This window comes from Trifolium pratense, linkage group LG2 (genome assembly GCF_020283565.1).
Source record: "Trifolium pratense cultivar HEN17-A07 linkage group LG2, ARS_RC_1.1, whole genome shotgun sequence".
NCBI classification, from domain to species: Eukaryota; Viridiplantae; Streptophyta; class Magnoliopsida; order Fabales; family Fabaceae; genus Trifolium; species Trifolium pratense.
The window spans coordinates 41,357,844-41,381,872 of record NC_060060.1 but is presented as its reverse complement, the minus strand read 5'-3'; the positions used below and the strand labels follow the sequence as shown (position 1 = coordinate 41,381,872).

The 24,029-nt window shown below is 33.6% G+C and overlaps 3 protein-coding genes across 7 annotated transcripts; 1 reads left to right on the top strand and 2 right to left on the bottom strand.

Moving 5' to 3' along the window:
* Window positions 1-1,913: 1,913 nt before the first annotated feature.
* Window positions 1,914-3,718, top strand: LOC123909160 (heat stress transcription factor B-2b). Of its 2 annotated transcripts, XM_045959936.1 has the most exons (3): window positions 1,953-2,624; window positions 2,730-2,942; window positions 3,156-3,718. In XM_045959936.1, the coding sequence occupies exons 1-3, from the start codon at window positions 2,376-2,378 to the stop codon at window positions 3,549-3,551; spliced, it is 858 nt and encodes a 285-aa protein (XP_045815892.1). In that variant the 5' UTR covers window positions 1,953-2,375; the 3' UTR covers window positions 3,552-3,718. The 2 variants fall into 2 exon arrangements, with proteins under 2 accessions (XP_045815891.1, XP_045815892.1); XM_045959935.1 differs by having other exon boundaries at window positions 1,914-2,624; window positions 2,730-3,718.
* Window positions 3,719-8,558: 4,840 nt separating this feature from the next.
* Window positions 8,559-13,514, bottom strand: LOC123908465 (E3 ubiquitin-protein ligase At1g12760-like). Its single transcript, XM_045959109.1, has 5 exons — window positions 12,593-13,514; window positions 11,183-11,302; window positions 10,921-11,053; window positions 9,546-9,710; window positions 8,559-9,090 (listed from the first exon to the last, which is right to left on the bottom strand). The coding sequence occupies exons 1-5, from the start codon at window positions 13,183-13,185 to the stop codon at window positions 8,917-8,919; spliced, it is 1,185 nt and encodes a 394-aa protein (XP_045815065.1). The 5' UTR covers window positions 13,186-13,514; the 3' UTR covers window positions 8,559-8,916.
* A 2,254-nt stretch (window positions 13,515-15,768) lies between these two features.
* LOC123908233 (probable serine/threonine-protein kinase DDB_G0271682) lies at window positions 15,769-23,204 on the bottom strand. Of its 4 annotated transcripts, XM_045958808.1 has the most exons (17): window positions 22,845-23,204; window positions 20,987-21,377; window positions 20,441-20,539; window positions 20,251-20,355; window positions 19,987-20,082; window positions 19,763-19,865; window positions 19,289-19,627; window positions 18,825-18,865; window positions 18,673-18,741; window positions 18,505-18,605; window positions 18,186-18,264; window positions 17,992-18,090; window positions 17,837-17,905; window positions 17,639-17,688; window positions 17,071-17,152; window positions 16,548-16,642; window positions 15,769-16,443 (listed from the first exon to the last, which is right to left on the bottom strand). In XM_045958808.1, exons 1-17 carry the CDS (start codon window positions 23,108-23,110, stop codon window positions 16,341-16,343), a joined length of 2,187 nt encoding a protein of 728 aa, XP_045814764.1. In that variant the 5' UTR covers window positions 23,111-23,204; the 3' UTR covers window positions 15,769-16,340. The 4 variants fall into 4 exon arrangements, with proteins under 4 accessions (XP_045814764.1, XP_045814762.1, XP_045814765.1 ...); XM_045958806.1 differs by having other exon boundaries at window positions 19,289-19,865; XM_045958809.1 differs by lacking the exon at window positions 19,987-20,082 and having other exon boundaries at window positions 22,845-23,203.
* Window positions 23,205-24,029: the final 825 nt, after the last annotated feature.

Sequence of the window (24,029 nt, the reverse complement as noted above, 5' to 3'; positions counted from 1 at the left end):
GTGGGGGATCGAACCGCGGTCCTCCATACTAAGTTCAACGTCAATCACCACTAAACCAACTAACGATAGATAATTAAAATTTAAATTCATACATCTTCACTTATCCATTTTAAAAGTTGAAATTTTAATCACGGTTGATAAAAGGAAATAAATTGAAAACTAAAGTAAAACATAAAACTTTATGTTTATAGTAAAAAAAATTTGTAAGCATTATGTTTGTTGCGTGAGTTATTTTAGCAGATATCACGGTAAAATACGAAACTCTAATCTTAATAATTTTTTTTATATAGATTGAATGTTTTGCTCGTAGTCCTTTATTTCTCTATTTAGAGAGATTAAGTGAGAGATATGGATTCTCTCTAACTCATTCTCTCATGTTGTAAGTGTTGTCATTATTTTAGTTGTCTATTCCTATTTTTGCTCTTTAAAATTATTTCTTTTAATTAATTTATTTTTTTATAAATTAATGAGACATAAGAGGATCCAATTCTTTAAAGAGGAGATTACTATCTGGTGTTAGTGGGATAGTTAAAGATGTATTCCCTCCAATTTAATATCCGAATATGATTTATCTGATTGAAAAACTAATCTCTATTTTTTGTTTGTTTATAATTACTAGTCCCACACCCGTGCGATGCACAGGTGTTATGTGATATTTTATATTACAATTATAAAATGAAAATTATAATAATAATAATAATAATAATAATAATATAAAAGTGATGTACTTATCACTTCCTCCAACCAATATATATACCTATATGTATAGAGAATGAGTACAGACCATCAAAATTGAATGAAATATTTTTTTTTTGTGGGGTGCGCCAGCCAATGCAATAGTGCAACGCATAGGCGACACACTAAAATTGAATGAAATATGATAATGATAATGATTATTATATATTTCAATTCCATAACCTAACTTTTTGCATAACCTTCACTCTTCTCTAAAATTATAATGTAATTAAGTCAATAATGTATACACTCTTCGTATTTTTTTGTGTGACTAAATTATAAACTCTTTGTTGTTTCTATGAAAACGGTTGACATTTAAATGGGATAAATGTTGAAAGAGAATCCAACTATGTTCATCTTCATTGTCACTAAGAAATATTATAATAATGTAGAAAAGTGTAACATCTTGTGACATCAATTTTTGGATAATTGGAGAGGTATAATTCAATAATAATGTAGAAAATTGTAACATCTTGTGACATCAATTTTTGGATAATTGGAGAATCATAATTCTTTATTATTTATTATGAGATTGATATAATATAAAAACAAAAAAAAATAGAGATGAGAATGATATAATATAAGAAGTGATGTGGAAAAAAAAATAGAGATGAAAATAATATAATATAAGGAAGTGATGTGGCATTATTGTGTGATTTAATTGGATGTAAATGGGTGATGTGGATTAGGGTTAAGATGGATAGTAGGAGAACTATCTAGAAATTATATATATAAATAATATAATTTATGAAAATCGACAAACTTAAGATCTCATTAATTCTACCCAAACATCTCATTTGTAAACCAAACTTGAACTATTAGATTATAATTGTATGAGAAATTCTTTTTCTTATCCATCCAGCTGGCAGATGACATGACTACAATATACAACTCTGGAAAGAAAGTGCATGATGTGGGCCTCTGTTGTCACAAACATTGAAACACGTGTTAAATCGAAATTCACCTTGAAGAAAATTGAAAAATCAAATGAAAAAAATCACACAAAAAAATAAAAACAAAGGAAGTAGAAGGAAAGTTCTGGAAAAGTGGATCCCACAAATCAACGGTTAAAAGTCATATTCGGACAAATCAACGGCTCGATCGATAACACCTCCGCTGAGTCACAAATCACATCTCTTATCTCTCCACCTTTCCTTCTTCTAGCGCCTTCTTATTATTGTTCTTTCTTTCTCTGTGGACCCCACCTTCAATTTCTCCTTTTTTATTCCTATCCTATCCCCTCTCTCTTTATTAATTTCAAAAAACTTTCCTTAGAAACTTCTAGAAAAAACTATAAACAAACGCTAACCTAACTTTCTCAACCGCCGTCGCCGGTGGTGGTTTCTTGTTTTCCGTTCATCGTCTTAAATATTTCAACGCACTCCATTTCATTCAAAGGTACTATCAATTTAATAACGCACGGAGTATTTATTTTTCCTTTTATTAATATTACTTTGACCGTATTAATACTTTGAGTTAGCGTAGTAGTAGTAGTTGTAGTAGTATATTATAGATTAAAATAGCTTCGTCAATGTCATAATCTAATTGGTAGAACTTAGAAGAATTTGAGATAGTTTCGATTAGAAGATATAGTTATGAATTAGGAAGAAAAATTAGACACAGATCTGGAAACGAAGTTGATGGCGACATTACCGGTGGAGCAAACAGGTGAATCGCCGACGGCGGAGTCACAGAGATCAATTCCGACGCCGTTTCTGACGAAAACGTATCAGCTCGTTGATGATCCATCCGTTGATGATTTGGTTTCATGGAATGAAGATGGAACGAGTTTCATAGTTTGGAAACCTGCTGAATTCGCTAGAGATTTGCTTCCAAAGTATTTCAAACACAATAACTTCTCCAGTTTCGTTCGTCAACTCAACACCTATGTAACTAACTATTTCTCTTTAATCTTTTGCTAGTTTCGTTTTTTTTTTTTTTAGGATTTTCTCCGGTTAAACGGATAATGATTTTGTGATTTTTGTTATTTTTAGGGATTTCGGAAAGTTGTACCTGACCGTTGGGAATTTGCGAATGACGGTTTCCGACGAGGCGAGAAAAATCTACTCAGGGATATACAGCGGCGGAAAATATTGCCGGCGGCAGGAACAGCCATGGCGACAGCGGTGGCTGCGGCTAATACTGTAACGGTAGCTATGGCTGCACCAGTGAGAATGGTGTCTCCAACAACTTCCGGTGACGAGCAGGTAGTTTCCTCGAATTCATCTCCGATTGTGGCGCACAATAGTACTACTGTGCACCGTAGCACCAGTTGCACCACTGCGCCTGAGTTATTTGAAGAGAATGAAAGGCTTAAGAAAGAAAATATGCAACTGAGTAATGAGTTGAGTCAATTGAGAGGTCTTTGTAATAATATACTCTCTATGATGAGTAATTATGCTTCTGGTTTTACTGGACAGCTAGAATCTTCAACTAGCGCCCCAACGGCACGAGCTGTGCTTGTAAAGGAAGGAAAAGCGTTGGAGCTTTTGCCAAGGAGTGTTTTGTTAGCTGAGGAACCTGTGGCGGTTAATGCAGGTGGTGCGGCTGGTGGCATGCCATGTGAAATGACGAATTTGGTGGAACCTGAGGTTCGGGCACCTAAGGTTCCCAAGTTGTTTGGGGTTTCTATTGGACTTAAACGATATAGGACGGAGAGTGAGGCCGAACCGGAAAGAGAGGTACGGGTACGGGAACAACATCAAATGCAAACACAATCCTCGCAAGAACCCGATCAAGGATCGGATGTGAAATCTGAATCACTAGATGGCGATGACTCGGATGATCAAGAGCACCGTTGGAATTTGAGGAAATAGTGTCCAGTGTCTGAGTCTATGTTTGGAATCTCGATTATGTGGGACTCAAAATTTGTTACATTACACATTTTATGACCATGGCAAACAGACCTGGTTCTAAATTAAAATTCCATGTTGTATAAATTGCTTCGCTTGTTGTTCCTAGTTTAGTTTCCATGTTGAGCGAAGAGTGTGAGTGAAAGCCATAGTTTTTGCTTGAGCTTGAGCATGATGAAATCATGCAAAACGAAAGTCAATATTGTCGACAATAGTGCTTAAAGAAAGATTACTAACACATGCAAGTTAATTTTCTTAATCAATGGAAAGTTTGATAAGCTTAAAATATTGGCAAAGTTGTACTTTTTAGACAAAGCTTGTGGGATACACATTCAACACATGAGTGACATGACAATATTTGGGGATGATACTATGAATTATTTCCAATTTTATACATGTACTAGGATGCTCCCACCCTAAGTTTGTTCCCAAGTAACATGATTATAGTATTATTTTATTGAGATCCTGTGGATATTCTGATTTATGTTTCTGAATTAGGAGTAGTTTATTGTGACTGATGAATTTTTGTTTAAAATTGTTGATAAATTATTTGCCTTTTGATTTGTTATTGATATAAATTTCACATTTTAAATTTTAATTCAGTAAGTGATTAATTTTTTGGGTTTGTTAATTTACACCCTCCATTAATCAATCAGTAAATCAAATGTCTATAAATTCTAACTCTACTTGTAAAACAAAGTCAAAATTGTGAGGTCAGACATCGGAATTTAAACTCGGGTTATTTACTTGTGTGAATTTATAATAATTTTGTCATTTTATTAATCTGCTAAAAAATAAAATTATAAACCAAATAGAAAATTAGTGGTTTGGTGGTGCAAATTAGTAGCAAATTTTACAAGGACCTGTTAATCTATTTTTTGGATAAATTAAGAGCGTCTAGGCATCAAGGTATGAATAAACATCTCATCCCTAGACATACCCATCCTATACCTACATCTCATAATAATATTATAAAAATGAAAAAATATGTACAAATAAGAGAGGCGAGCGGGGGGCTAGACCGTACCCTAGGAACAAAGTAGTAGTACTAGAATTAATCAAAATGATAACAAGGCAATCCTAATTTGTCATGTAGAAATGAATTACACACAAATGATGGTACAGAATCCCACCACTCGGAACCATCAATAGAATGCCCATGATTAGCTAGCCTGTCTGCGCACATATTGTCTTCTCGAAAGATATGAGTATGTATCACATTTAAACCAAGAGAAATAGCATTACTCCAACGATTTCTGAGATCCCAAGGAACAATAGTTGGGTTTGCAAAGGCGGATAGGGCACCTAGCGAGTCGCTCTCGATCCAAATACGTTGCCAACCCTGAGCTGCAGCACGTTCAAGTGCAATTATTATTACCATAATTTCAGCATGAAGAACCAAACCAAGCCAAACAAAAGAAATTAGACATTTCCCTTCAATTTCTCTCTCCCCTATTTCACCTAAAACAAACACACCGTAAGTGGAGACAATTTATTCAATACGAATTAAAGTGAAAATCAAATGCTTTGGAAGACTACGACAAGTTGCTTCATGTGAACCAAACCTGCATGCTGCTGTGACCAACATGGCAACATCCTATGATAACAATAAATTTTGATAGTGAAGATGCCACAACTGGCTATGAGAATTTCAGTTGATAAGTCAAATTTAATCTTTAAATCAATATTAGAAAATAAATCTAAATTAATTATAATTCTAATGAATAATTAAATTAATATTAAAAAATTAAATATAAATTAATTCTAGTTTAAATTTTAAATTAAGTTTAATATTAACAAACAGTAACCCAAAAAAAAATTAACAAACTAAAGAGTTGTAGTTTATGACTTCGGAAGCAAGTTATGTGAAGAAAAAAAGACTACGGCCGCAATTGATGCTCAAGTTAATTTGTGACAGGGACGGAGCCATGTATATGGCTGTGTGGGCTGGTGCCCCCACTTTAATTATAATTTGTTACTACTAGTACTACCATGTAATATGTATATGTGCATGTCATTTGTGATGCATAGATTTTTAATATTTTTTTTCACTATCAGTTTAATTCGGTTCGGGATTCAGTTATGATATTAAGTAGTTTCAGCTTCCTTCTATCGTAGTTGTGAGGGATTGAACCGTGACACTCCTTATCAAGTTCAACGTCAATCACCATTAAACCAACTAACGATTGATAGATTTAATTAACTATTACCACAACAACAAATGTATTTGTGTACAATTTAATAGTATCTAAGTTGATAGTTTGGCACTTTTTATTTTATATATTTTAAATAATGGTCTTGCTAACGAGTGTCTCTTATTAAGAAACTAAAAAACAAAATAGAAGAGATTTTTCTCTTGAAAAGAACAATTTTTTTTTACTTTTAAGGTGTTTAGAATACACAATTTCTTAAATGATTTTTATATATTTGTATTTAGCTTCTTAATAAATATATTTATGACACTTATTAGCATTTGCCTTTAAATAATAACAAAAACAAATTATGGCGGAGCAATTATTGATCAGATTTTAGTTACATCGCAATCGAATACTATATTACCATGACTCCTTCTCCCGTGAATTAGAAGATTAATTTGAAAAAAAATTCTTGTTAATATATTTTTGAAACACTTATTTAATTTTGGCAATGTTTAGAATAATAAAACTACAAAAAAAATATTTACGATACATTTCAATATATATACATTGAAAACGATATGTTATATTTTTAATATCATATTTTTACTTACTTAAATATTGCCCCCACTTCTCAAAGTTTCTGGCTCTGTCACTGATTTGTGAGCATTGTTTTTCATATTTCTCCCTTTTGCAACATTTTTTTCGATCAAATAAAAAGGGGATCAAGATTCTCTCAATTAGAAAAAGAAACATGAAAATAAAGCGTAGATCTTGAACAGCGATCTCCACATTATCAATGGTCAAGATTATCTCTCAATAGAAGATAAATATAATTGTAGCACCCAAGTTTAATAAAAAAAAATTAGAAATATAAATTAGAAATAAAATATTCAATAACAAAGAACAAAATACGATAATTGTGATACATTACAAACGAAATACGTGATAATTGTCATAAGTTACAAACCAAACGTCACGATAGTTCCACAAATCAAACAAAATAAAATGACAACATACACAAATATTTATGCATTTCCACCTCTTCCTTTTGTTGTTCTTCCGCCGCTAGTCCTTCCGCCACTTGCACTTTCGCCGCTTGCCCTTGCGGCACTTGCCCTTCCGCCGCCGCCTACATTAAATTCATTTATACCGCCTTGAATATTTCCCAAGTTAAATGGAGTCCCTTCACCACCGGTTTGATTAATAAATGTATTCCCTCCGCCTTGAATATTAATCCCGCCGCTTACAAATGGACTTTCGCCGCCTTGATTCCAAGCAGCGGGATCATGACTAGCATTCGTAAAACCGGGAATTTCAAAGTTTTCTCCCATCGTTGTTTGCAATAGTGAATGATGCTGGATTTTACTACTATAAATCTACATATGTTAAAAGAAACTAATAAAATTAGACTTAGTAATAAAAAAACATTAATTAAAATTAAAAAACTTGTGTTTTAAACTTCAAATAAAAAATATTATACAACTTAAACTATACTTACTTGTCATGCCGAATAGTGTCTACATACTTTCATGTGCAATTGCAAACAATACAACACATTCTACATTAAAATTAAAAATATAACTATAAGTATAAATACACAATAACTTTCAAATATAAATATAATATGCTAAACTTTAACATTGTTTAAACAATAAAAAATACTTACAAGAGATAAGACCAAAGGTAAACGTGGAGTGACGAAGAACAAACACTAGAAAAATATTGAAGAAGAAAACTTAGAGAGATGGTGGAGAAAATTCTAGAGAGATATTGAAATTATGTAAATGAAATGGAAGGAATGAGAGTATATAGAGGAACTGGTCCTGGCAATTTTTTTCAAATCTGCTTTAACTTACCGGCGGCCCAAGCCGTCGCAAAATGCAACGGCTATTTGTTTTGGAATTTTCTGAAACTTACCGGCTGTCGGAACCGTCGCTAATGTAAAGGACAACATACTTGCGGTCTGAACTGCCAATAAATCCTGGACCAACTTCCAAGACCTGCCAGCGTGTTTGTTGTGACGGCTTAAGCCGCCGGTAAGTGAACATGTGGCATTACTTTGCGACGGTTTAGGCCGTCACTAATTACCAGTTCATTCCATAAAATTAATTTTATTTTTTGAGGGCTTTTTTTCATTTAGCGGTGGACTTGGCCGTCACAAACTTACCGGGGCTAAAACCGCCAACAAGTAAATAATAAATCCGTCAAGAAAACTATGGCTCTGTTTGGTAAAAATAAGCTATAAACTAGCTGATAGCTGAAAAGCTAGCCTATAGCTGATAGCTGATGGCTTATAGCTGAAGAGCTAGTAGAATAAAATTAAAGTGTTTGACAAATTTAGCTGTTGTAAGTACAAAATGACATAAAAATACATGGTTAGTGGGTAATTTTTTTTTTTTTTTTTTGTAAATGTTAGTGGGTAGTTATTATAATTTTTAAAAAATAAATAAATAAAATTAATGAGGATAAATATGGAATAAAATGAAAAAGCTATAAACTATAAGCTCATACGCTACTTGAAATAGTATCTCAAAAAACGCTATAAGCTAGTTAGAGAAGCTCGTTACCAAACACTTCACATTTTTTTCAAACAAACTTATAAACTAGTTCAATAAGCTATAAGCTAGCTTATTGGACTTACCAACCGGTGCCTATGTATTCTTGTAGTGAATCGATGCTGAGAGAACTCTTAGTAAAATTTTCTTTAAAAAGAATAGTAACATGTATACTTGTAAAAAAAAAGGTATAGTAGATTGGCCACGATTTAAAAAATTTCAGAACCATGTTTTAAAAAATATGTAAACAGATAATTGTCATATTTTGAGACATGATAGACCATTATAAAATTACAATGGCTTAGACTTACATTATAGGTTTCATGTACTCATGTACAACGATAATAAACGCGATGATAAAAATCAAATATAAAAATGACAACCAAATTGGCTCTTACGAAAATTATAGCCGGAATGCGCTGAGCACCATAGATATACTCATATACACAACCAGTCAAAAGCCACAATGATTACGAATAAAAAAACAACTATCACTACATGATTACAGCACAAAGCAGCAGCAACCGCGACTGTATAGGCCTGTATTGAAGTGTATTGACATGTGGCGCCCATTATACATGATCAAAGAGTATGCAGATTCCTCAAAATGGCAAATAGAAACATTTCCGAGATCATCTACACTTCCTCTGGACCGAAGTTACTACTTTTCAAGATGTTATACTTGCAAAGGGGGCATGTCGCATTAATATACAGCCATTTATCCACACAGGCACAGTGAAAATGGTGACCACAAGGAAGTTCTCTTAGTTCAACTCCATCATCATAAGAAGAAAGACAGATGCAACATTCCTACATAAATTACATCATCAAAACAGAATAATTACAGATTTGTAGAGTGACAGAGGATGCAGTCATTTTGTTAAACCATTGACTTTTTACAAAATCATCTAAGACACGCTTGAGTTTCTATGTCAATTTCCTTAGGTATACAATATGATAGTGAAAAGACTCCACATAGAAAAGGGGACAGGAGAAGGTGCAGTCAACAAAAATACAGATATTGCATCTTTCAGTGTAAGAATGTGTTGAGAAGGTGAATATGTATCTTACATATAAAAACTGTGATAATGACAACACACAAAAAAATAAAAAAAATACAACACTATGCTACGAAGTCTGTTTGAAACATGAGATAGATTTCCCATTGAAATATAGTGAAATAAAATCTGATGACACAAAGCAACATGGCTATTGGAAAAGAGTGAAATGGTTAAGCTCACTAATATCAAATGTTTATAACATACCGCATCCTCCTCAGCAAGAACATGTTCAATAGGTGAATCAGCCCGGCATTCAGTCATTATACCTCCAGCAGGTTCTTGAATATTATCAGTCTGTTTCTCATTACTTTCAACTCTTCGGAATTTGAATTTTGACAACTGCTCAATATCTTCCTTTGATGCTCCTTCCTGCTTTTTTATCCACAAATTAATAAATAGAATGTATAGAGATAAAGAGAGAGGTGAAAGCAAGGAAAATAAATAAATTACAAGCCATATCTTTCATTAAATAGTCCAAGGCTACACAACATTGTCATCATGACTGGTCAAAAACAAACTCAAATAAAGGCCACCACCGGTTATGCTAAATGGAGACAAGGACACATGTACAAAATCCAAATAAAGAGCGGAATAACAGTTACACACAAGGTTGATAAACTCAAGTTTCTACATAAACTCGTGGAGAGTCGGTACACTCAATTTGTTTACATGTGTACCTAATACTAAAAATAATATTTAAAACCTCTAAATGGTATATATACACATACTATGATAATATAATACCTTTTAAGACAATGATAATTAATGTTCCAACAACATTCTCAACTAAAGTAGCAAACCAAAATAATAAAGTGTTATCATGTACATAAATGACCAAATCATGATAATCATTTTGCTTTTCATCATATTCGCTCTCACTTTGGCCACTTTGACCATAAGCACAAGATTCTGAGCAAGCTCAACCGAGTTTGCTCAAAAACGTTTCTAGAAGCAAGTCAACTCAAACCCTTTCCTAGAAAGGTTAACAACCACGGTTACACTAGTCCAACTATTCGAAATATTTGGGAGATATGAACTCTCACCTAACTTCCTCAATCTGTCAATAACCATACCAATAATGCAACAACAACTAGGCAACTGTTTTAAGTTCAAAGATTATCGTGTATTAAGTTCAAAGATACTCTCACCTAACTTACTTTCTCAATCTTTATCGTGTATTAAGTTCAAAGATTAACTTTATATAGCTAAACCATGTACCTCCAAATCTCTCAATAGTCCGGGCAATTGTTTTACTTGGTTTCTCTATATCTCTAACTACAGGAGAATTCTTGATCTAGTCAACCCTCGGCGCTTCTACATGTCTTCTCCCATCTCCAGCATACCCTAACAACCTAGGACAAGAGTGAAGACTTAACCAAAAACTTACATCTCCTTTCCTAATTACATTTAGTCCCAAAAACTTAACCAGTAGTGTCTAGCAACTTCTGAACCAAATTTACATTTTACACATAATATAGCGATTCCAATTAGAGTTTTTGGGACAACTAGATTCATATTACTATAAAAACTTAAAAAAAAAAAAAAAAAGGTAATGAATGATTGATTGAATAATACTCACCTGGTCTGCAACAGCATAAAGAAGTGCAATGATACATGGAAGACAACAACAAACAGCGATACCAATGATACAGGCCAGCGCAACACAGAAAACGACAAAGAAAACATCAAAACCAAGAAAGATAATACATAACCTGCAAACATGTATATTCGGTCAAAGGTATTGAACAAAATAAGTAAATATCAGTTGACTTGCCAAAAGATTAATAAATCATAAATGAAAGATATTTGAACAATTTGAATGAGAGTGAAAGCGGACAAACCAGTAAAGCTGAGGAGAATCTTCGGATAAAGCTTGACCACCAGCTGATACCCAGTAGAATCCAATAATCCACCAAATAAATGAAAACATAGTATTAGCTGATTCCAAATGCTTTGCAACACTGGCGAAAAAACGACAAAATAAAAATCGACACAGGTGAAAAATAATACTGACAATTACATTGACCAGAAAATAGACGGCATTCATTTTAAATATATTAATAATTTAATCTATTTTAAAATTTGATTTTTGACATAAGTAGAATTAATTCATGAAGAAACATAAATTCTTTGTTAGGGAGGGACAAACCATGAGTTAAAGCATACAAACCATGAGTTAAAGCATATAACCAGAATTTTATTGTTCAATCATCTGAATGATTGTTGAAAGTATATTTAAAAAAAGAATAACATATTTTAAGTTAATAAACAGCAATTAAATTAAATTAAAATTTATCATTACTAAAATATGTTTGCTTGAACTCATATTTTCAGCGGAAGATTGAGTAGGAGACTGATGAAAGATGGGGTCTTCAAGCAAGCAGAGATGAAGTTGGTCAAGAAGACAAGATCAACAAAAAAAGGAATGCTTTGTCACAAGCAATGGTTGGTTGCCATCGCTGCTTCTAATTTCATTTTCAAGGCTGAATTCCAAGTCCAAATGGGGCTTAAGAAAACCAAGGCTGCAAAAATTATACTTGTGGGTATATGACTTTATAAAAAAAATATTAGTTAACCATCACAAATCACAATGGCCATTTCCGTCATCTCTTTTTACATCAAACTTATTTCCCTAATTCCCTCTCACCTTCAATCACCCAAATCAAGTTGAGAGAAACGTCACCACTCTTCACATTTAACAGCCTCTTACTGAGCATAAAATTAAAAACCTTCAATAAATTTGGAACTGGCATGAGGATTTTTTTTTTCTTTTCCTTAACTAATGAGAAAGCTACATCTACTAATATCAACTTGCTGAAAAATTAACCAGAGGTTTACTAGACTTATCAATTAACAAAGCCTCACCTAAAACCCTTAATTGCATTTTCCAATACTCATAAAAAGTATAAACTTAATCTAGTATCATCATCATTCACAAATATAATTACATGGAAACAAACACATTAAGTTTCTCCTATGCATCATGAAGTCAAAAAAGCTTCATCCTTCAACACAAGTATTAAGACCTATGAAGCACAAACACTCCTCAGATTAAATTAGCGTGTCCCGACAACGAGAGAGACTTATAGTTACATTGAGTTAGGTCAATTTTCTCAAATTACTATCAGTGTCATGTCCGGTGTCTGTGTCGTGCTTCATAGATCAAGATTGCGAGATAGCAAACTTATATTCATCAAATAAAACTCTGAATTAAATCAAAAGAAGAAGAAAAAAAAGTGAAGAAAATTCACCTAGTACCCTCTTCATCAAATTGAGCCAATGAAACATAACTGGAACCAGAAACAGAACGAGAACCTTCTCTCGAAGCAGAACTCAAGTTCCCACTGCTAGCACCACCAATTCTATCAGAACCTGCTACTGCATTCGAAGACGAAGAACGTTGATACCTTCTCCGTCTTCTATACTCAAAACAAACACAAACCATATGAAGAACACATTGCAGAACGTAACCAGCAATCCACAGCCTTAAAGGCATCTCCGGCGATTCATTCATGCTCAGAAACAAAGCAGTTGCAGCCACAACAACGAAAGCGAAGTTCCAAACGATATCAAGAATCACAACAGGTTTTGAATACGCCCAATCGCTTTGTCTTTCTTCCAATTGCTCCGCAGCTGTTTCTCGAACAACGACTGATGGTTCTCGCATCATTCGTCGTCCGCTTGCTTGCCGGAGGAATCTCGCCGCTTGGAGAAGTCTCTGACGACGAACAATTCGACGACCGGAGTTGATTTCGTCGGAGGAGCCGCTGGAATTTGGTAGAAACGGAGTTGAATCGACGATGTCTTCTGTGGAACGGTTCGGTGAGCGTGTCGTCGTTGACATGGTGGTGGTTTGAATTTTGGAAAGACGATTTGAAAGAGGTGACTCAGTGAGTCGGTAATTGACTCAGTTCAGAACATGAATGTATAAGAAGCGAAGAATATGTGAATTATTGTTTGGAGGTGGAAGTGAAAGAGTTGAATCAATTAATTAATTAATTAATTAATTACTGTAATTAATTAAATGATTACTCCGTATTACGGTTTTGAATTGAATTGAGTAGAGAGAGAGAGAGAGAGAGCTATATGAATTTGGGGAAGAAATGGAAATGGAAATTGATTGAAATTGAAATGGTGATGATGATGAGTGATGACATGAATAGTGTTTTTGTTATTTGTTTATTGAGATGGAGTCCGGGTCTGCTCCATTGTGTTATCCTCCAGTGTATCCAGTTTGCTTAATAGATCCACGACACATGGCAATTAAGACTTTCAACGGCTATGATTAAAAATCTGTAAATCAATTTGTTTTTAATAAATATAGCAAACTCAGGATTCATCTTCTTCGTCCAAACCCTCTCCGTATTCTCGGTGTCACACTTAACACCGTCTGTGTTACTGCCATATCACCAGTTGCGTTACCGCCGTCTGCCATTCATGTTACCTTCTCCTCCTCCCACGACGGAACACCATATTTGATTCAGACCTCCACGTCGGAGCCAGTCCAGATCTCCGAAACCGCGACGCTAACAAATTACAATGGTTGTGTTTATGAAGCATACGATTATAGATTCAACAAGTCTGCCATTGTTTTAGACTTCGTTTTCTAATTAGTGATTAAAGAAGCACGTTTAATTAAAACTTCAATTTCAGTATTCATGAAGACGGTGGTTAAACAGTATGTTCACGAATTGGAAATTTGGAAGCATGAGTCTTTATTTTTTTAATTAAACAAATATTGACAAATTTGGAAGCAGCGAGATTTCATGGCGGCGAGATTTCGTGGCGATGAGATTTCATTGCAGGAAGATGGATGGCGGCGCTACACCGACGGCAAGAAGGCAAAGAGAGATGGTGAAGCTGAAGCAAGACAGAACACGACTGTTGTTGTTAGTTGACGTTGTTGTTGCTAGTTCATAGAGTTTTTAATCTCAGCCATTGAAATTTTTAGTTGCCATGTGTCATTCATCTGTTGAAAAATTGGAGGAAATGGAGTATAAAAAAATGGAGTGGATCTGAACTCATTGAGATGATGGATGATATGTACCAATCATCCGGTGCCGTTTGTACGGTTATTGTTCGGATTAATCAAAGTGGTGGATTATTAGTTATGAACGAAAGTACGTATATGTATGGACCCAAAGTAATGTTTTTGTTTTTATGTGACACACCACTTCCTTTCTTACCCCCTTTCTTAGACGCGAGATGGTAAAAAATAGCGGATAATTAATAAATTAGTTTATAATAGATAAACTTACAATGAATATCTTATAAGATAGCTTTTAATTTGTAGTGAATAAACTAACTTATTGAATTTATAGTGTTTAGTAAAATTAAGGTTTAATTAATAAAATGATCCCTTAAAGACATTTTTGGTTTCAGATTGGTCATTTAAAGAAAAAAATGTCCAAATAGGTTCCTTAAAGAAAAAAAAGTCCGAATAAGTCCCTTAAAGACATCTCCGTTAATCAGTTTGGTCTTATTTAGACCTCTTTTTAGGGACCAAATTGATTAACGGAGATGTCTTTAAGGGACCTATTCAGATTTTTTTTTAAGGGACCTATTTGAACCTTTTTTTCTTTAAGGGACCAATCTGTAACCAAAAATATCTTTAAGGGATCATTTTACTAATTAAGCCTAAAATTAACAATTGAATTAATAAGTCTAAAATTAGCGAATGAAGAGTTTTCAAAAAAATATTTTAAAATTTAGCTAAAAATTTCTGAAAGGTGGTAACTGTCATGTTATTGTTTCTTTTTTGGATAAGCACCATAAAGTTATTGTTGGTATTGATGATTTGTAATGCCTACATTTTTTAGCCACAAGCAATTTATGACTGGGTCCGTCCCTGGGTGGCTGGGTATGGTTAGTGAGTAACTATATTTTAAAAAAATAAAAAAATAATAAATAAAAATAATAAGGGTAAAAATGAGAAAAATATAAAAAATTATAAGCTCATACGCAACTTGAAATAACATCTCAAAAAACGTTATAAATTAGTTAGAGAAGCTTGTTATCAAACACTTCACATTTTTATCAAACAAACTTATAAGCTAGTCCAATAAATTATAAACTAACTTATTGGACTTACCCGTCAATTATTAATGCAGTTTCAGAAAGAAAATACATAGAAACCTATTTTTTTTAAGGCTAGGGTCTAAAATCCGACTAATTCGAAATATCCATTCTATTATCCACTACACGGTGTCTATTTAAAGTTAGATTTTCTTTTGCTATAACCAAAACAGAAAGTGACATCATCTTTTAAACCAAAACAAAAAAAACCAAAAAAAAAAAAAAAAACAGAAAGTGACATCCTGAGATCTTCAGAGTAAACTCCAAGACCCAATTCTTCACAGTCAGGTCATCAACCAACTGGATTAATTGAAAGCTGTTAATTGCAAAAGACTACAAGAAATTATATATATAGGCATGGCAGGAAAAACAACTTCGTAATCTCTTCCTCAATAATGTTGTTGGGAGAGGAAATACTCCTAATAAACAATACAAAATAATTTACACACAATGTTAAATACTAGCATCAAGCATATATATAACCCAAGGAGCTTCAGGGTTATATTATGACTTTTATGTTATTACTATAGATAACTTTTTTGTCAAGACAATTAGCCATTAGATAATCTTTCAATTTAACCCATGCATGACAGAAGTTCTTACACTATAGTTAAATAAACTTTCAGTTAGACAGATAGGATTGGGAGACAACACAAGAACAATATGTGAAGTGCTGCAGGGTAAGTCCATCTGTGGATAGAGTCGATCTGAAGCAAGTAGCAAGTCCAAGACGTGTACAAACAAGTATCCGTTGCCGATGCGGACAATGTATTCAATCAGAAAATTCGACAACATCTATAGTTACCTTAAACAGCAAATTATATCTTTAAACAGCAAATTCGAGCCTAAGTCGCTTGTTGATCGTTAGAGTTTTTTCTTCTCTTAATCTAATGGAGCTGGCTGTAGTCAGATGTACAAGCATGATCAGGATTCGGCAATTCCATTTAATGACAAAGTTGTTACTCTGCTGATAGCCAACATCATTCTCTGTATCAGCTCTTCAAACGAAGGCCGTTGTTCTGGATCACTGCCCACATTTAAAACAAAGTAAGCATTTCAGTTCGAGTTAAAAGACATTAATCTCAGTCATAATAAAACTGCTGGGATGAATGATATTATATAATTGAACACCTTTGCCAGCAGTCATTTATGATTGACGCGACATGGGGGTCAAGCCCCTCCGGCAGGTCCAGTCTTCTATCCATAAAGCCTACTATTCCAACAACCTTTCAAAATGAAATATGGAAATTACAAGCTGCTCAGTTATCTTCATACTAAGATGAATAATGAATGATACTCAATCAGAGCTATACATATAATTACCTAGAATAGTAACCTTTGATTAATTAGCTGTTAGACATATTTAATTACTAATATTTTGTATATACTTAGCCACTTAACAATCTATAGTGAATCCCAGTTCCGACCAACATCCTTTAATATTGGTGGTTAAGTACATGTTATCAATTTAAAGAGGTTTGAAGTTTGATAAATGTTTAATCAAAGTGATATGAGGTGATGCATGTGAAAATATGTGTGTGTGACAATATAAGTTTGATTCTATGTACGGTAGACTATAGTCCTGAAAGCAAAGACAAACGTCTGATGTATGCATGTGTGCATTCGAGCGCGCGAGAATGTGACAAAGAGAAACCTGTAAGGAATTCAAATCTTTCCATGGAATAGATTGAGTCATTATTTCCCAAAGGACGACACCATAACTGAACACATCAGACCTGCATAAAAGAATAAATGAGAAGTCACTACAAAAGAACTCAGAAGCTGCAACCAACATTTGCCAATTTAATATGGTCCAGTCATTGCTAAGAAGTACAAAATAATTTCCATAGTCTTGTTTTCTTAACACCAAAAATGTAGGACACAGATTGAAAAACCTCAAAGGATATCCACTTAGAAACTTCTCAATAAATAAAAGATTGTAAACCCTATATCTAGATTTTATAGTTGTAATTGTGATCTTTTACTTTGTAAAAATTGCAAACAAATACACGTGATCTGACCATAATTGGGACAAGTTATTGTGATTGTTTGATTCCTCGAGACCATTATGACAGGTTAGAAAATAGTTGCAGAAAATAACCATTTGGAAAATGTTAAGGAATGATCCTCAAAGTTTTAAAATATCTTCCAATTTTTCAGATAATTTGCTGAATTTTTTTCAGACTAAACACAAACTTTAAGTTTCAGCTTGAAAGAATTACTTTTCATTTGAAGGTTCACTGCGGAGGACTTCAGGGGCCATCCATTGAGGCTGCATTTTGACAGCAAAATAGGCTTGTTAGAAAGAGAGAACAATAAAACTGCATTAACTATAAACAGTATAATATTTTTACTGTTACTAGCTGTTCAAGTCGGATATTTTGTATATCAAAAAAATAATAAGTGAGTGTTGTCATTACTGTGCCTCTCCCGGATTTGGTAGTCAGTAAAGTTGCATCCTTCAACTTTGAAAGGCCAAAGTCTCCAACCTGAGAAAAAAATAAAAACTCATCGACCAACTGGTAGATATTCAATCTTCCCGGGACTATTGAATGTATTTTCAAGCAACCTTTACCTTGACATTCCAGTTTTTATCAACAAGCAGGTTAGAAGACTTTAGGTCTCTATGCACAATTGGTGGATTTCTGTGATGAAGATAATTCATTCCTCTAGCCTACAAAAAACAACGTGATTCAAAAGATTGTGACAATAAAGCCTCGAACTTGACATGCATGCTTGAGAGAGAGAGGGAGGGAGAGGAAAACTCACAACATCAAGAGCCATTCTAAGATGCCGTCTGATGTCAAATGTTTGATTGTTCTTGTGAAGTGTTCTGAAAAGACTTCCCCTACCATCCCAAGAAAAGATATCAACGAAAGATGGTTTCCAATAATTTCTTTATAAAAAGTTAATTGAATATTCTGTGCACAGAGTGAAGAAGAGATTCATAGTCATTATAACACATGCCTGTTATCTAATGAAACAAAAATACAATAGATATGTGGTGTTTTATGCGCATCCAACCTCAGTGTAACTCCTTTAGCAGTTAATATAACAAATTATCAGATGAAGTTGTCCGAATTCTTACCTAGGTAATAATTCTGTCACTATGGCATGCTTTTTCTGAGAATATATTGCTCCCATGAAAAGCAATACATTAGGGTGTCTCAATCTTTTCATTATATCAACCTGAAGTAAGGAACCAAAAGTTTCAGGGATCGGCTGCTTTTTAAGACAATAAAAAAAATAAGCATACCTCTTTTTTGTAGTCTTGTAAAGTCTCCTCTGTGTATCCATTTGCAAAGTAAACCTTGACGGCAACATCCTGATAAAAAGAAAATAAGTTTTCAGGCAAATGGCGAATCAATACTCCTAATAAAACAATTGAAGAATATGTTAAGTTTATACCGATGCATTCCAAATTCCATGATAAACAACAGCATAAGAACCTGTATGATAAAGAAAACATAAGGATAGATAAAATTGAATTCTACCTAATTATTTTAAGACACGTCCGATATAATGTTTTTGTCCTATCTGAAGAAGCTCTTGAAGCAAATAATTTCCAAAAGATTATATATATATATATATATATATATATATATATATATATATATATATATATATATATATATATATATATTCAAGCCTTTTCTCACTAGACAGAGTTGGCTACATGGATCAACAATCATAATGACTAGTCATGTATTAACCATTTATCTCTAAATCTCTTTTAATGCTTTCTCCTATAGTTTTTCTTGATCTCCCTCTATCTTTAACAGTTGGACCCTAGCATACTTCCAAATAAAAGCAACCTAGCATTTCATCTCCTTCATCATAAAGGACTCAAAATGCACAACAAAATTAATTACCTTGCCCGATCTCCTTTCTTAATTGAAGGTCTTTCCATTGGATTTCACACTCTACAACAGAGTTTGATTCACTTTTCCCTTTGCTTAATGAAATCGCATGGCCACCTGTACTCTCCTTCGAGCTCGCCAACTGCAACCCTTCTTGCTGCTTTTTCACTTCATCTTCTATTACCAAATTTGTAGCTCTAGACTCCAATTTCTTTGGATCGAAAGAACAGTGTAATCTTAAAGGGTCTTTGGAAGAGGGAGAACCAGAACATTCACAATAGTTCTCTGAGAAAGGTATAGCAGAACTATCTTTGAAAACACTAGAAGTTCTAAGTGCAGAAAATTTTGCATCTGCATTATTCACAACAAATGAAGAATTACAATTTTGGAGATTTTCTTCTTTATCTTGTCCATTAGAAATATCCTGGTGCCAGGTTAATGCAACTGAATTTCCAGATAAATCATTTTCATTATTCACTGTATTACTTCCTGAATTATCTTCAGTTGGGCAATTATCTTTAATACTTCCAGCATCCTTCCTACATTTTCCACTTCCCCCGATTCGAAACTTAGAAAGGACTTTGGCTGCCTGAAATGATTTAAACATACAAATGATCATACATCTTAACCACATAAAGAATAAAACCAAAATTTTGAAGTGTATATTATTTACAGGTCAAACAAATGCAGAATTCAAAATTCATATTAACTTCCAATACATGCCGAGGAGTTTCCACAAGTATACTTTGAAAGGGAAGCATAAACAAGACGGTGGTTGCATTTAGTTGGGCATATAAGCTGCAGAACTGCGCCAAACAGGCTCAACTTTCAACATGAAGTTTCAGATGAAGTATCACTAACAAACTAAAACAAATACAGACACATGTCTGACTACAATTCTGCATTTTTAGAAGGTTGACATGAACTAGTCAATTAAGAGTAACCAATGAAAGAAAAATAGAAGATTTATTTACAATTTTAGAAGGTTGACTAAGTTCAGTTGTAGACTCATCCTTCGTGCTGGGTTCTCGGGCAGCTGTGTTTTCTTTTTGGTGACTTCTGGAACAAGATTCAGTTTCCTGAAATTAAAAAAATGGGGACAAAACCTCTTGAAATATTCTCATATTTAAACTCAAGTACATCTTCAATCTGAACAGAACGTACATAAATCCTAGGCTTCCACTGTTTTTCATCATCTGAATCTGTTGAAGTGTTCTTCGAAACGGAATCATCTGTACGCTGGGGTGGAAGAAACTTTGATGCCTGGTAGATTAGAAACAATCAGGTATGACATAATTTCAGAAGATGATCGGATGAAATCAAAATGAGTTGTGTTATTTAAATAGTTAATGTACGTAATTTAACCACATTAACAGTTAATGTACGTAATTCGCGGCAACTTTAGTTGTTAATGTGGTTAAATTATGTTCATTAAATAGTTAATGTATACAGTATATGAGATGTCAAAACTCATTAATCATCAATCTAACTTCATTAACCACAAATTTAGACGTGATTAATCACAGTCCAGGTGTTCAAATCTATATGTAGTTGAACACTTGAAAATACTGTGTTAACGGGTTTGGACACTAGTCTAATTTTGGTTATGGAAAATTCATTTCTCAATCAAAATAGAAAAAAAAAAAAAAGAAAAAAAAAAAAGGAAGAAACAAAAATGTCAAGAACAGTAGTGATGAAATTTGTGAGAACCAGATTGGAAACAGATGATGCAATTTGCGGGCGTGGAGGCCATTGAACCCTTTTTAACCTTTGAGTTCCAGGTTTGTCATTCGCACGAGATTGGCAAGTTCTTCCATTGGCGAAATCCTTAGAGTTAACTACAGCTGCATCACTAGAAACGCTGATAATACCAACAAGCACGCCATCCTCGTAAAGAGGAGTTTTTGTTACCAATGCCATAAATATTTCACCAGACCTCTTCTTGAAAGGAAACTGTCCATACCATGGCACTCCTGTGATCAACTGTTGTAGAATTTTTCGCAGAGATGCATAATATTCCTCAGCAACTAGGAAATCAGCTATTCTTTGTCCAATTACTTCATGCTCCTTCCATCCATATAGAGTTTCTGCTGCATTATTCCTGAAATAAAAAGTTTCGGTTTGTCTCAAAAGCAATTAGGTAAACAAAAAACAATTGTAAAGGTAATCGGCATAAGATAAAAAATAAGTGTAATCTTAATTGAGATAGGAATTGATTGCCATTGAATTCGAAAGTGTACGGCTGAACATAGCATGCCATCTTTTAACCTTCTCCTAACTATAGGATGTTTATGGTTTTTATTACATAGTGGATCGAATTGATTTTTTTTGTACTAACAGAACATAAGCATTACAAATATAAAGATCCGCATATACGAACAAAACTTCATGGAACAGGGAGTTGGAGAATCCATCCACATTAGATAAACTTGATCAAGATTTAGCAAAGCATGCAAGCTAATAAGGGAACGGAAGCAAATGCAATTCAATATCTTTTTTCATAGTAATGTCAACATGGATCCCAAATCCCAACAGAGTTCCTAATTTCAGCATATAGGACCAAAAAGTTGACAACACAGGATCTTCCAGTTCTAGGCTTCTAGAGATATATACAATTTTCAACTATGAAAAGTCGTTCAGAAAGCCACATGAGCTTTTCTGATTTACTACATGGTAGAATTGCAGAATACTCTCACAAATAATTCAAATATGTTTAGCTAAACCAAGAAAACATTCCTTCTCTCAACCCAGCAAACTTAGTGCATTTCTGTATCCAAAAGTGTTTTAGAAGACTTAAAATAGATCTTTATCTTGGTATATTTGAAGATTCCTAGTTAAAATTGATTATGCCTCTTAAATTAATTATAACTTAAGGTAAGATTAGGGCCTGTTTGTTATAGATTTTTTTAAAATAGATTCTTGTAGTGTTACATAATTTTGTGTCAGAAAAATTTACAAAGAAACTTTTTATAAAAGCTTCAAATGAAAATTTGGTTTGAATAGTTATTCTTAAAATGTGATTTTAGTAGATTTTAGTATTTGATCATTTTATTGAAACTTTTTTGGATATCAAAATTTTGAAAAATCACCTAATTTTGAAGCTATTTTAAATAGATTTTCATAAAAATCATTTTTGAAATACAACTTTTTGAAAAAATTGTGATTTTGATTATGTTTTGATCTTCAATAAAGTTAATGTTCAACCAACAGGGACGAACGAGCTCAGCGAGTATTTAAGCACACGTTGCACACATCTTTTCACTGATAATAAAATGGAACTACATATGCTCTCTAGGCGGACACATAGGCACGGCCGGCGGTCCTAACTTTGTGTCTGTTTGGTAAGTCCAATAAGCTAACTTAGCTTATAAGTTTGTTTGATAAAAATAAGACTTTAGAGCATTTTTTAGATGATATTTTAAGTAACTCGCCACGACTAAACTGTTTCATCGAAAAATCATAGCACCGTAACGTGAATATTCTAACAGAAAAACAATACTATTATTCTGAAAGTTAGAATCAAATAACCATCATGATTCATGTATATATTACTAGCACTGCCACTTACCAGTATGTGATCTCGCCGGAGGAAACACTGTGGACATAAACAGAGATCCCTATGCATTTCAAAATTTTAGCATAAGGACTTTGAGAGAAGAAGAAGAAACCAGCAAGAAAATCAGCTGTTGAATCTTCGTTCTCTTTGACTGTGAGCTTCTTCTCCTGCAACAACTCACTGAACTGCTCCGTCAGTATGGCTTGTTTCTCCTCCAAAATCCGAAGCCGATCCACTAGAACTTGATATGCACAATTTTCTTTCTCCTCGCCGCCCATTGAATTCGCCGGAGTTTTAATTTACCGGATTTTTTCCTCTTCCCCGATGTGCAATGCGCGTGCATATTTATTCTGCACTGTTTAATTTTTTATTCACATTTTTTATTATTTATAGGAGTATTATTTATCCCACTGCGTCTGTTTTCTGATTTGTTGGGTTTGAAATTGGAAGCCACGTGTATAATGGTGGCCGGGGAAGTAATATCGTGTGGACAGGTGTATTGGTTTGCTGGAATAAAGAACCAATAGCGTCTCTTGAAACAGAGCCGCGTTTTCAGAGCTTGGGACTCACTGAGCTTGATCGGATCAGTATTACGTAGCTTATTGCAAAAAATAAAAAATAAAAATGCCATTCATGGCGGTTATATGACGGTTTTGTTTCTTTTTTAGACTCCACGAAGAAAGCTGAGAAATTGGTTTTTTAGATAATAATAGTATATTATTATTTTCCATATAAATCAAGTATCCTTCATGCATGAGGTAAGACTAATTGTTTGAACCTTAGCCGAACTTGATAACGCTAACTTATGATATAAATTAGGGCATTAAAGTGTTGGAAGAGTATAATATAATATGTGCCGAGAAAGAAAAAATTTTGAACATTATGAGATCCAAATAAGTGGCAACTATTCAATTAAGTCACAAAGCACGGTATGTCACAATTTTACTTTATTTTTGTTAAAAGTTGCTTCAATTTCCTTTTCTTTTTTTGGTGAGAAAAAGTTGCTTCAATTTCTACCAATCAGTTCGATATATCCCTTTCACCATTTTTCTTTACTAAATGAAACTTAATTATTTATGTTTAATTTTAAATTAATCTAGTTGCTTGTATGGCCTAACTGAGAGTTTATAAGAGGTGAGAACAGAGACTTTATAACAGCAAAAACGGCTTGGCCACAATCACAAGAGGTGGAAGCAT

What these genes read in the sequence shown, in the direction of transcription:
- LOC123909160 (XM_045959935.1), top strand. Translation starts at nt 2,376, where the DNA reads ATGGCGACATTACCGGTGGAGCAAACAGGTGAATCGCCGACGGCGGAG. An exon ending in TTCGTCAACTCAACACCTAT is followed by an intron (nt 2,625 to 2,729) that starts GTAACTAACTAT and finishes TGTTATTTTTAG; the next exon opens with GGATTTCGGAAAGTTGTACC.
- LOC123908465 (XM_045959109.1), bottom strand. Translation starts at nt 13,185, where the DNA reads ATGTCAACGACGACACGCTCACCGAACCGTTCCACAGAAGACATCGTC. An exon ending in TTTGATGAAGAGGGTACTAG is followed by an intron (nt 11,303 to 12,592) that starts GTGAATTTTCTT and finishes TTTTTTCGCCAG; the next exon opens with TGTTGCAAAGCATTTGGAAT. An exon ending in GATTCTCCTCAGCTTTACTG is followed by an intron (nt 11,054 to 11,182) that starts GTTTGTCCGCTT and finishes ACATGTTTGCAG; the next exon opens with GTTATGTATTATCTTTCTTG.
- LOC123908233 (XM_045958806.1), bottom strand. Translation starts at nt 23,110, where the DNA reads ATGGGCGGCGAGGAGAAAGAAAATTGTGCATATCAAGTTCTAGTGGAT. An exon ending in GTGACAGAATTATTACCTAG is followed by an intron (nt 18,265 to 18,504) that starts GTAAGAATTCGG and finishes TTGGGATGGTAG; the next exon opens with GGGAAGTCTTTTCAGAACAC. An exon ending in ATAAAAACTGGAATGTCAAG is followed by an intron (nt 17,906 to 17,991) that starts GTAAAGGTTGCT and finishes TTTTTTTCTCAG; the next exon opens with GTTGGAGACTTTGGCCTTTC.